Below are 12,175 nucleotides of genomic sequence, written 5' to 3'. Positions count from 1 at the left end.
TGAGACCCGAGAAGGCGTCAGGAGCAATGGAGGGGATTTTGGTGTGCTCCAGGAGGAGCTGAATTTTTTTTTAAATTTAGATTTTGAGAAATGGGGGCGGAGCTTACATGAGAAGTGTGGGAAAGGGAGCTAAATGTGCTGGGCGGGATGTCGAATTGAGAGTTTTTGAAGTGAACAACATGGAAACGTGTGGAGTTTGTGAATATCTCGGGTTCAATAAGCACCACACCGGAGACAGTGAGAAAGTCGAGCTGAAATTTGGGAACCTTGGTTTTTGGCCGTTATAACTAGAGAACTAAAAACTCTAGAAGAAAATTGTCAACTAGTGAAATGTGTAAATTTAGATTTTAAGCATTTTACTAATTGACAAATGTTTGATAGCTAGCTTGGTTCTTGAGATAAGCGCACGGAAAGATAGACATACTTCCTTTAGAGCGCAGTGAAGCTAGAGTGTCTAGCTGTCTGCCTATCTCATGAACGGTACCAGCTAGGCAAAATTTGTAAACTAACAAATTATGTAAAAATCAAGTTTACACATTTTAANAGTTGATAACTTTTCGATAGCTAAAACAGTTCGGGAGATATAATCGCGCAAAGATAGGCGTACCTTATCTAGCGCGCAAGTTATAGTGTCTAGTAATACGCATATCTCAAGAACCAGCCAAGCTATTTAGAAGTGTTTAACTACAAGAATGTTTAAAATTAAATTTTACACGTTTTACTAGTTGACAATTTTTTGATAACTTTCCTGGTTCTTGAGATATGAGCGCCCGGAGTTAGGGAAAGGCGCACCTCGTCTAGAGCGCAGAGAAGCTAGAGTGTCTTTGAACGCTGGTATCTAGTGAGCCATAATAGTTATCGAAAAGCTTTCAATTATAAAAATGTGTGAAATCAAATTTTGAAAGTTTTACTAGTCAGCAATAGTTTGAGAGATACATAAAAGCCTGCAAAGATAAGGAAGGGAGACCTCACCTACACTGCCAAGAAGCTAGACTGTCTAGTTGTCAGCGTATCTCAGAATCGGTACTAGCTACACAAAACTGGTAAACAAGCAAAATATTTAAAATTAAATTTTAAACATTTTACTAGTTAGCAATTTCTTGATAGCTAACTTGGTTTTTGAGATACAAACGAGCAAAGATAAGCGCACCACATCTAGAGCGCAGAGCAGCTATAGTGTCTAGCTCACTGCGTATCTCAAGAACCAGAAAAGCCATCAAAAATTATCTGGCTATTGAAATATGTAAAATCAAATTTCACACATTTTACTAGTTGACAACTTTTTTATTGCTATAATAGTTCCGGAGATACAAGCTGTCAAAGTGGGCCTAGGCGCACGGGTGCGCCGCACACTTACTAGCGCGCAACTTTGAACGTTTGTATCTCGTGAGTCATGGTAGATATCAAAAAGTTGTAAACAAATAAATTGTGTAAAATTAAATTTTACACACTTTACCAGTTAACAACTTTTTGATAGCTTTAATAGTTTGGAAGATATAAGCGCCTACCTGATTAATATTAGCAAAACAATGTCTCGATAGTGCCAACTCCTCTCCAGAAATCGTCAATTCTCGAATGTTCTGAGCATTCCTAAACGTGTGACCATCGATTCTATGAATCGGGGTCTTCTCAAATATAATCTTCAGTCCCATTTGATTCTGAATCCCACTGAATGCGTTCTTCTGAAGTTCAGTGAGCCCCGGGCAGCTGGAGAACTTGATTAGTCTGGAAGTTAAAGGTTCTAGAAGCTTCTATTAGATTTTTAATTGGGTACCGTATCTTTTTGAGTCCTTTGAACGCCAATTTCTCGATGGTTCCTAGACTTGGATTGTTCTCAAACTCGATGTGCATGAGTTTTTCCATTTTTCGAAACGAATTCTTTTCAATTGTTCGGACTGAAGAATTTCGAATGATCAGAGTTTCGTAGCCAGAGGGAAGTCGATCGGGGAGAGTGACAACTTGTTGTCCCTCACATGTTACCTGATAAGAATGTCAATCATTTTGGGAGATTAGCTGTCAAGTACAACTTCTTGAAAAATTTCGAAAAAGAAGATAGATGTATTTATAAAAAAGTTGTAGAAACTTTTAAGATCTACACTTTGAGAATCGGTTCAACTAGAAATTTCGAACAGGAGGAAAGTTATGAACTGAACTGTGACTCATGTTTGTTGTGTTTATAATCAAATTGTAGACAATTTCAAGGGCTACATTTTTCAGGTTAAATCAACAAGAAATCTTAATTTTGAAGAAAGTTACAAGCTAAAATGTAACTCATGTCATGGTCAGAGTTTCACTAGCTCTAGCTCTATACTTCAAGATTATATAATTTGACTATAAAATAGAACTATGTATTTGCATTTATAATCGATTTGTAGACAATTTAAAGACCTATATTTTGCATGTTAACTCAACTAAAAATTCTAAATTTGGAAAAAGTTATGAGCTAAATTGTAACTCATATCATGTTCGGATCAATAAGCGAAAAATCAATGCACACTTAAGCTTAATTATCTCGGTTCCTGTGAGAGATATCACAAATCTTTGAACTGATAAAATGTTTGTGATAATATGATAAACAATTTATCAATTGACATATTTTGAATATCTCTTACAGGAACCGAGATAATTGAGCTCAAAATCTGTAGCTTGGTGAATCGCTGTCTTGCGACTCTATATGCTTGCAGCTTAATTATCTCGGTTCCTATGTAAGATATCAAAAAACTGTCAACTGGAAACATATTTGTGATATTATGATAAACATTTTATCAGTTAACAATTTTCCGATATTGTTTGAAGGAACCGAGATAATCGAGCTCAAAGTGCACAGTGTGGGCTCTTTTTAGAGAGAATACGATAACTTCATTCAAACTCAATATTTTTTGACCAACCAAAAATAGACTTATAAAACATAACAAGCTCTAAAAGACAATTATACTGCAAGTACTGTAGGGTGTCTATGAACAAAGTTACAAGAAGAAAAAAACTCACTTGCTGCGTATCCTCATCACATCGGCACCCGATTGGACACGTATCTCGGAGAGCGTTGAATGGGACGACGAATATCAGAAGCCACCCGAAAAATGTGTCAAAATGCATTGAAATGGGTTCTTTTTTTACGTTGTTACAGATATTGATGTCATCAGAAGAGGCGAGTCTGGAAAAATAATGGCATTTTGGCGGGAAAATATGATTTGGCCTATGAAAAAATATGTCAAAGTTGTCAGATGGTTCTGAAAATGTTAGAAGTATACAGAACAAAACTAGATCAACATTTTTGTATTTGACAACTTTTTCGAAAAATCACTTCCTGGAGAGATAAACCGCTTGAAAGCGCTGAAACTCTTTGGCGAACTACACGGTGCCAAAATCTCAAAAAAAGATTCCAAAAAGTATAAATGAGCACCTAGAGGCAACCGGACACATACACACATCTTTGGATATGTTATTTATGTTTACACCAACCAAAAAAAAAACAAGTTGTTGGAATAAATGAGAGAGGAATAGAAAAAAGAAGAAAAGTGTTTATGTGTATCAAAATGCGAATAAATGGGAGGAGAGGAGCTTTCATGAAAAAAACAAGATGACCCAGTCAACGAATTTGTTTATTTTCAGCTTTAGTAAACGATATTTTGAAGCATTTTTGCGTTTTTTAGCTCTGTAGGTAGCAGTCGGCAAGCTTAGAGACCGTAGCTCAACTTTGAGCTCATTTATCTCGGCTCCTATGAAAGATATCAAAAATTAGAAAACTAACAAAATATTGCTAATATTATGATGAACGTTTTATTAGTGAACAAAATTTTATCATCTTTTATAGGAACCGAGATATATGAGCTGCAAGAAGCAAGCACAGCCAACAGCGAAGCTCAGCTGTGCGCCAACCTACAGGCTTTCAGCTCATTCATTTCGGTTCCTGTAAAAAATATAATAAAATTTTTGAACTAGCAAAATATGGGAAATTTTATAACAAGTCGAAAGCTTCGCTCAGTAGACCTATAAACTTTGAGCTCAATTATCTTGGATCCTATAAGAGATATCAAAAGTTTGAAAGCCAGCGAAATGCTGGAAATTTTATTTTACACATTTTATCAATTGACAAAATTTTGGTTTCTCTTGTAGGAACAGAGATAATGGGGCTGCAATCAGCAAGCACGGTCGACCACTAAGCTCAGCGTCGCGCCAACATGCAGACCTTAAGCAAAGTGTGTAAAATTTAAAGAAAAAAAAAAGAATCAAACTACGACACTAAGAGATAAAAGAAGAAGAAGAAGTAAGGGACACATTCAGAAAAGTGTTTATGAGAAGAAAGATGAGCAATTGGGGGAAAGGAGTGAGCAGATTATAATTGGGTGTGACTCTCGGGGATGGATTGCTGCTGTCAATGTTTATGAAGGTGTCAGAAGTGACAGAAAAATAAGAATTCTGAAGTTCGGTTTTACTGGGATAATTAGATTTTTTCGGGAATTCCGCAAAGTTAAAGAAACCGAAAATCCGAAACTCCGGAAAATTGGAGAATCCGGAAATTTCCAAAAAAGATTCTGATTTTCAAAAATTTTGAGAACCTCGAAATCTCAGAACTTTCTAAATTTGGGTTCACAGAAATTTCAGAAATTCAGAACTCTCCAGAATCTCAGAAGCTCAATTTTCAGAACTTTTCGATTTTCAGATATTCTAAATTCAGAATCCAAATCAAAAAAAAGAAGGACCACCCAAAAAGTGTCACTAAATCTCCGAGGGAGTGTCTTGTGTGAAACTGAAGGAGCACGCGTCCGGTGGCAAATCTTATCTACTCCCCCCAAGAAATGATAAACTAACATGTGTGATAGTGATAATACGAGATGTATCAGATATCAGATATCTCTTCAAGAACACTTTTTCTTATCAAAAGAGCCAATAGAAAGAGAGAGAGAGAGAAAGATAAAGAGGAAATGTGCGAAATTCGATGAGCCCAATGTCTCTGGGTGTAATAAAGTGAGCCTTTTCCTTCCCATATCACAAGAGGCACCCCTAAAAAATGGGCGGAGCTTGCCCGGAGGCAATATTCTTCTCTGGAAAGTAATTGAGGAATCCTCGGGAAGCAAAAAGTCATGAATATGAGAAAGTAGTATCAAATTTCTTGAAGACGAGAGAGTGTGTGAAGTCGAGAGACGCAGAGAAAATAGGAAAAAAAGAGGGCACCTGTTGAACGAAATGGATTTATGAGCTGGGGATGATGATGTTTCGAGGGAAGAGGCAAAAATTGTATAGGAGAGATTTTTGAGATTTTGAAAGGATTTTGGAATTTTCGAAAAAATCGAAAATTCTGGAGATTTTTAAAAACAGAGAATTCCAAAAAATTGAAACTTTGAATTTCTGAGAAAAAAAAAGTACTAGAATCCAAATTGGAAAAAATTTTGAAGATTTGAAAATTTGACATTCCGAAATTCAGAAATTCAAAGAAAATTAGGAATTCTAAAAATCTGAAATTTTAAATTCTGAATTTTAAAACTCTAGTATTCAAAAGTCTGAAAATCTGAAATTCTGAAATGTTAGAAAGATTCTAAAAATTTGGAGAATTCTAAAATTCAAATATTCTAAATTCTGGAATTTTGAAATTCAAGATTCTGAAAATTCGAAAAAATCTAAAAATTTGAGAATCTGAAAAATTCAAAAGATTTTGATTCAAGATTCGAAAATATGAGAATCTGAGATTTTTGAAAATCTGAAATTCAAAAAGTTTAAAAAATCAAAAATTCTGAAAATTCGAAAATTAGGAATTCCGAAAATTCTAAAATTCTAAAATTCTAAATTCTGGAATTTTGAAATTCAAGATTCTCAAAATTTGAAAAATTCAAAAGATTTTGATTCGAGATTCTAAAAATATGAGAATCGGAGATTTTTGAAAATTTGAAATTCTAAAAACTTGAAAATCTAAAATTCGAAATTCTGAAAACCTAAATTTTGTAAAATTGAAATGATTCTGAAATTCTAGTAAGTTCCAAAATTTTGGAAATTTTGGAATTTCAAAATTCAAAAATTCAAAAATTCGAGATTTTTAAATTTTGAAAATCAGAATTTTGAAAATTTGGAAAGATTCCGAAACTTTAAAAATTTTCGAATATATGAATACCTGGAATCAGAACATTTGAGATTTTAAAAATTCTATTAAAAATCTGAAAAATCTGAAATTTTGGAAAAAAAGGGAAACAATTTTCAATATTATTATTATTATTAAAATTATTAAAATTTCCAATATTTTTGAAAAATTCACAATTCAAGAAAAAAAAAGATGAGAAGACGATTTTTTGGAGATAATAAAGCGAAAGAAACAAAGTTTTTGGGAGTGATTTTGTGAGAAAAAAGGGGCGGAGTCTAAGGGATTACTGTAGATAAAAGGGGTACTGTAGCTAAAAGAAAAATTGCACAAAATTTGAGACGAAGGACACATCCCTGAAAAAAGCGGTTCCTAGAATAATACCTTAAAAATGGGGTTAGGTTTTTAAAAATTAAAAAAAGAATTTTGAAAAAAAAAAGATTTGGCGGGAAATTTGAAATTTTCAGAATCACAGATTGTTATGGTAGGGATTTATGCAGTTTTGGGGGAAATTGGGATTAGTAAAAGATTTCAAAAAGTTGAATTTTTTCAAAAATTTAAAAAGAAAAAAAGAGAAAAAAAGAAGAAGAAGAAGAGGGGATTTGAATACTTCCTAACTAGATTTTCTGCTCTTTTTTCTGTTTAAAGGGACAAGGAGAAAAAAAATAGACAAGAGAAAATAAATAAGTAAGGCACTTGGTTGTACTGGATGTCTTTTTTTGGGGTTGAAAAATTTTTTAAAAGGCGGGAAATTTGAAATTCCTCCCCAAACGAGACATGATATCACAATTCGAGAGAAAAACAGTGTCACAATCAGAATGAGATAAGGCGGAGAAGATGAAAGGATTTTTACAGTTTTGGGAGTCAAAAAAAAACATTCAAATATTAGAGGAAAAGAGCTATAACTGCTGCAAGACGACTTGTCCCTTCATGTCCTGAGCATAACTCGGTGGAACGAATGGATCGCCGTTGTGCTCGAAATCCAGCTCGAATTTCGATGGATAAAATGGATCGGATCCGGGATTTTGGCCAAATGTTGGGATCAGATATGGAATGTCCAGGCCGTGTTGAGGCATGTGGGTCATTTGACTCTGTGGGAGAGGCATTGGAGCTGGCGCCGAACTGGTGGTGGTGGTGGTGGAGCCATCATTCGGGCGTGGCCGTTCATGTCTGGAATTTTTTTTGTTAACGGGAGCATAGATGTTGAGATTTTCCACATTTTAAAAGTATCCTGATTTTTGATAGCTATTCTAGAAACCGAGATAAATGAGTTCAAAGTTTAGGTTGGCTTGCCTTCCGACCCCTGTGTTTGCAGCCGCCTTATCTCGATTTCAGTAAGAGATATCAAAAATTGGTCAACTAACGAAATGTTGATGATACTTTGATAAATTTTTCACCCGTTGGCTATTTTTCGATTTCTCCTACAGGTACCGAGATAATCGAGCTGCAAGCATAGGTGTCGCAAGCGCGGTGGCCCGCATAGCTAACCGAGGCGCCTACCCACTCTTTCAGCCCATTTATCTCGCTTTCAGTAAGAGATATCAAAAGTTTGTAAACTAACAAAATATTGGAAACTTTATGATAAACATTTTATCAATTGACATCTTTTCGATATTTATTACAGAAATCGAGATAAGTGAGCTCAAAGTATAGGTTGGCGGATCGCGGTCGCCAGTGCTTGCGATCTCTATACTTCGAACCCACATATCTTGATTCTTATAAAAGATATAAAAATCTTGTTAACTAATAAAATGTTTGTCATAAAGTTTCCAACTTTTTGTTAGCCGACAGATTTTCAATATCTCTTATAGGAACCGAGATAAGTGAGCTCAAAATAAAGGTTTGCGCGTCGCGGTCGACCGCGCCCACGACCCCTATGTTTGCAGTGCATTATCTCAGTTCCTATAAGAGCTATCAAAACTTTGTAAACTGATAAAATATTTGCCATAAAATGTTCATCATTTTGCTAGTTGCCAAAAAGGAACCAAGATAATTGCGCTCATGAAAAACTCTCGCAAGTTTTCACCTGGATATGGTTGTGGTTGGAACATCATCCTCTGTTGCTGCTGTTGTTGCTGTTGTTGCTGATGGTGTTGTTCCAAATTTTCAACGTCAGTTTTGATTTGATGAACTCCATTTGGTTGCTGAGGGACACCATTCTGTTGTGGTGGTGTTTGTTGCTGGGACACAATTCCATTTCTTGGTGGAGATGGTCCTTGAGAATGGGAGGAGTTTGCTGAAAGGATTATAGATGAGTAGTTGAAATTGGCAGCAAAACATGTGAAATTGAATTTCCAACATTTCGTTAGTTTGAAACTTTTTTTCTAACCTTCTTAGTTCTGGCGATATAAGCGCAGAAAACTAGCTGCGCTCTAGATGATATATGTTTATCTTTGCACTCTTATATCTCTCTAACCGCTCTAGCTATCAAAAATTTATAAATCGGTAAAATGTGTAACATTTTATTTCACACATTTTTTAAACTGACAGTTTTTTAATAACTATTATGGCTTACGATTTACAAGCGCTTAAAGCTGCGTGTGTGCGGCGGACCCCATACGCTAACTTTGAATGCTTGTAACTCGCTAACCCCTTTTGTTAGCAAAAAGTTGGAAGCTAAAAAAATGTGCAAAATTTTATGATCTACATGTTTGTAATTTGCACTTTTTTGATAGCTTCAATAGTTTTTGAGATATACTTCTTTAAAAAATGCGCACCTCATCTTTGTTGACGCTTTAGCGGGCGCGCTTTCTTCACAGGCGCATATTTCAAAAAACGAGAAAAGCTATCAACAAGATGTAAACTGTCAAAATATAGATTTTAAAATGTTACAACTTTTTTAGTTTAAATTTTTTTTTAGAGCTTTTGGTTTTGGAGATATAATTGCTTGAAGTTCAGAAGTGATAAGCTAACTCACAATTAGGTCTCTGCTGCTGTTGAACCTGAACTTGTGGATTTTGTTGAATTTGCATTTGTTGTTGCATTTGAATTTGTTGTTGCTGTTGTTGTTGTGGTGGTGGACCCGTCATATATTGAACTCGTTTCACATCGAAATGCATCTGTGGGGGTGGAGCCTGTTGTTGGACTGGAGTGATCAGCTCATAACTCCTTTTTGGGGCTCGCTGAACGATGAACTCGGATTGAGCCATCACTGGTGGAGCACACTCGATGCTCTGTGCATTGTTACAACGCTTCTTGGCACACATCGCTCCTGGGATGTGACGGTTTTCGAAGAATCTGGAAATTTCAGTTTTTTGAATTTTCCTAAAATTAGACGAGTCATTTTTATCTCATTCTTACTACTCTCAAACGTTCAAAATTTTGCTAAAATTTAACTGAAATTTTGAGACTTCTGGATTTTCTGTAATTTCAAATTAAAAAAAACCAAAAATGTTTTTTTTCAAAAACAGTTTATTTTCCAAAAACGAACCTCTTATCCAAACATACTAAACAAATTTGACAATCCTGCATCCGGCAGTCTTCACATGCATTACACCCGACTCTGGCTTTAAATGACGGCGCGTCTCTCTGAAAATTGAAAAATTTGTCTTGAATTTTTTTTAAAACCTAGTCATGTTTATACTCATTTTGGAGCTGAAAACCTGCTGGATTCGAATTTCAAATGTATTTTTCAACTTTTTCAGAAAATTTTTTTCATTTTCAACTTTTTCAGAAAATTTTTTTTTCGATTATTTCAGACTTTTTCCAAATTAGTTTATAATCATGTTTATACTCATTTTGAAGCTTAAATTCAGCCAAATAAAGAATTCAAACTCAATTCAAACTTATAATTACCATAAGCAAAAAAATTCTGGTTTTCCGAACTTTTCCGAATTTCGAAAAAATAACTTTTAAAAATATTTTTTAAAATTAGGTTCTATTCATGTTTGCACTCATTTTGGAGCTCAGAATCTATTAAATTTGATTGTCAAACTCAATTTACACTTGAATTTACCATAATCGTCTAATTTATAAATTTCGAAAACTTAAAAAAAAAAACTTTTTTTCAGTTTTTTTTTCCAATTTTCAGACATTTTTAAGCCAAGTTACATAGTCATGTATATATTCATTTTAAAGCTAAAACATGAAAAATTAGAAATACAGGCTCAATTTAAGCTCAGAACACTCATAAGCATGATAATTTCGATTTTTCAAAATTTTCTGAATTTTCGAAAACACTTCAATTTTTCAATTTTTCCGACTTTTAAAAATCAAGTTCAATAGTCGTGTTTATACTCATTTTGAAGCTAAAAACCTGTTAATTCCAAAATTCGTATTCATGTTAACCCTAAAAAAATCATTTCCCAGAAAAAAGAGCCTCCTACCTGTAGCCTATTCTCCAGTACCCTTAAACATCTTCGCTCTATACAACTTTGTTTCTTGACACCAGGACCTCCGAATTGGGGTGAGTCTTGGCAGTACGTGCATTGTCCGCAAGGTTTACACTGACAACCACGACAAACTCCACATCTGAAAATTTTAGAAAAATTAGAAAAATTTTTTGATTTTTCATTTAAAAAATCTGGACAAGTGGGCTTAAAGCTTGTTTTGGTGGTGTGGTCGCTTCTTTTTTCGATGGCCTAGAAAATAATTTCTAGGCCATCTAGATACGTTTTAATCTTCAAATTCTGTTCTCTCACTTTTTTGGTTTTCAGGTGATTTTTTGAATTTTGAATTTTTGGGACTCTCTTGGATTAATTCATTAAAAACCATGCTAAAATATGAGATTAGAGCAAAAGAATCAGTCTGAAAACTAAGAGAAAAAAATGAGAGACGCAGAGAAAGAGAAATTAAAGCGGCATGCAGGTTAGCAGTTTGAATGGTTTTTAGGTGATTTTTGTTGGCTGGTGTGGGCGGGTGGTGCTACAGTAATCTTTGAAAATTTAGATATTTGGGAGTTTAGGAAAAAGCCTATAATTTGGAAATTCTTTAAAGTTTTGGAAAAAAAAAGAATTTCTTTAAGTTTGAAACTTTCTGAAATTCCAAAAAAAAATATCCAAAAATTTCAGAATTTCAAAATTTCAGAATATCAGAGTTTCAGATATTTTGGATTTTTGAATTTCAGAATTTCAGCGCATTTCAGAATTTCAGAATTTCAGAATTTCAGAATTTCAGAATTTCAGAATTTCAGAATTTCAGAATTTCAGAATTTCAGAATTTCAGAATTTCAGAATTTCAGAATTTCAGAATTTCAGAATTTCAGAATTTTTGGATTTTTGAATTTCTGAATTACTGAATTTCTTAATTTCAGAATTTCAGAAACTCAGAATTTCAGAATCTAAGAATTTTAGAATTTCAGAATCTTAGAATTTTAGAATTTCAGAATCTAAGAATTTTAGAATTTCAGAATATCAAAATTCCAGGAAATTCTAAATTTTCAGAAATTCGAAATATTCGAAAAAATCTGATTTTCTGAAATCCTGAAAATTCGACATCTTAAAAATCTCCAAATTTTTCTGAAATTTCAAAAAATCTCGAAAATTCAGAAATCCTGAACTTTCCTAGAAATTCAAAAAACTATAACTTCAGAACTTTTTCAAAAACCTAAATCTGGAAACTTCATAATTTTTTAAATTACGCTTTTTTCTTTAAAATTCTACCCCCAAAAACTTTCAATAATTCATTAGACCCTTCTAATTCTAATTCCTTTTCACGACCGATTGCTCATCGTTAAGTAGGTAACTACCGTAACACCTATTACATAATCTCTTTCTCAGTGTGACCTCGGTTTCTCATTTATTGCATAGATTAGAGATGTATAGGTTCTATAGATTGAATATAGGGATTTGGGATGATTTGGAATCGAAAAATTGGAAAATATCCATAGTTTTTACACTCCAAAATCTTTTTAAAAAACGAAAATTTAAAAAAAAATTCTTGGGTGTTCTCAAGTTTAAGCCTATGAAAAGATACTAAAAAATTTTCTAAATGTTCTGAAAATTTCAGAATATACTAAAAAAAAAGAGCTTCATTTTTGCAGTTGACAACTTTTTTGTAACTTTTTTAGTTTTTGAGATATGCGCCTTTAAAGTTGGCGCGCCCCCTCGCGCTTGATGAAAGGGTGGCACCATCTTTAAAGGCGCATATCGGGTTTTCCCAGTCGCG

General features: G+C 33.9%; 2 protein-coding genes across 2 annotated transcripts in view; both read right to left on the bottom strand.

Moving 5' to 3' along the window:
• CBG23012 overlaps positions 1 to 3,096 on the bottom strand; it is a gene marked incomplete at both ends in the record, with an annotated part of 4,106 nt that extends 1,010 nt beyond the window's left edge. Inside the window, 5 exons of the mRNA XM_045244622.1 lie at positions 1 to 58; positions 108 to 251; positions 1,509 to 1,725; positions 1,775 to 1,980; positions 2,989 to 3,096. The exon at positions 1 to 58 is cut by the window's left edge and continues 1,010 nt beyond it. Coding sequence (XP_045097702.1) covers positions 1 to 58; positions 108 to 251; positions 1,509 to 1,725; positions 1,775 to 1,980; positions 2,989 to 3,096 — 733 coding nt within the window. The remainder of the gene's footprint in view (positions 59 to 107; positions 252 to 1,508; positions 1,726 to 1,774; positions 1,981 to 2,988) is intronic.
• A 3,873-nt stretch (positions 3,097 to 6,969) lies between these two features.
• On the bottom strand, positions 6,970 to 9,541 carry CBG23013 (the record flags this gene model as incomplete). Its single annotated transcript, XM_045244621.1, has 4 exons — positions 6,970 to 7,240; positions 8,087 to 8,306; positions 8,988 to 9,307; positions 9,501 to 9,541. The coding sequence occupies 4 exons, from the start codon at positions 9,539 to 9,541 to the stop codon at positions 6,970 to 6,972; spliced, it is 852 nt and encodes a 283-aa protein (XP_045097701.1).
• Between the last annotated feature and the right edge of the window lie 2,634 nt (positions 9,542 to 12,175).

Source organism: Caenorhabditis briggsae (assembly GCF_000004555.2).
Source record: "Caenorhabditis briggsae complete genome, chrIII, whole genome shotgun sequence".
Lineage (NCBI taxonomy): Eukaryota > Metazoa > Nematoda > Chromadorea > Rhabditida > Rhabditidae > Caenorhabditis > Caenorhabditis briggsae.
This window is presented reverse-complemented; position numbering and strand designations above follow the sequence as displayed.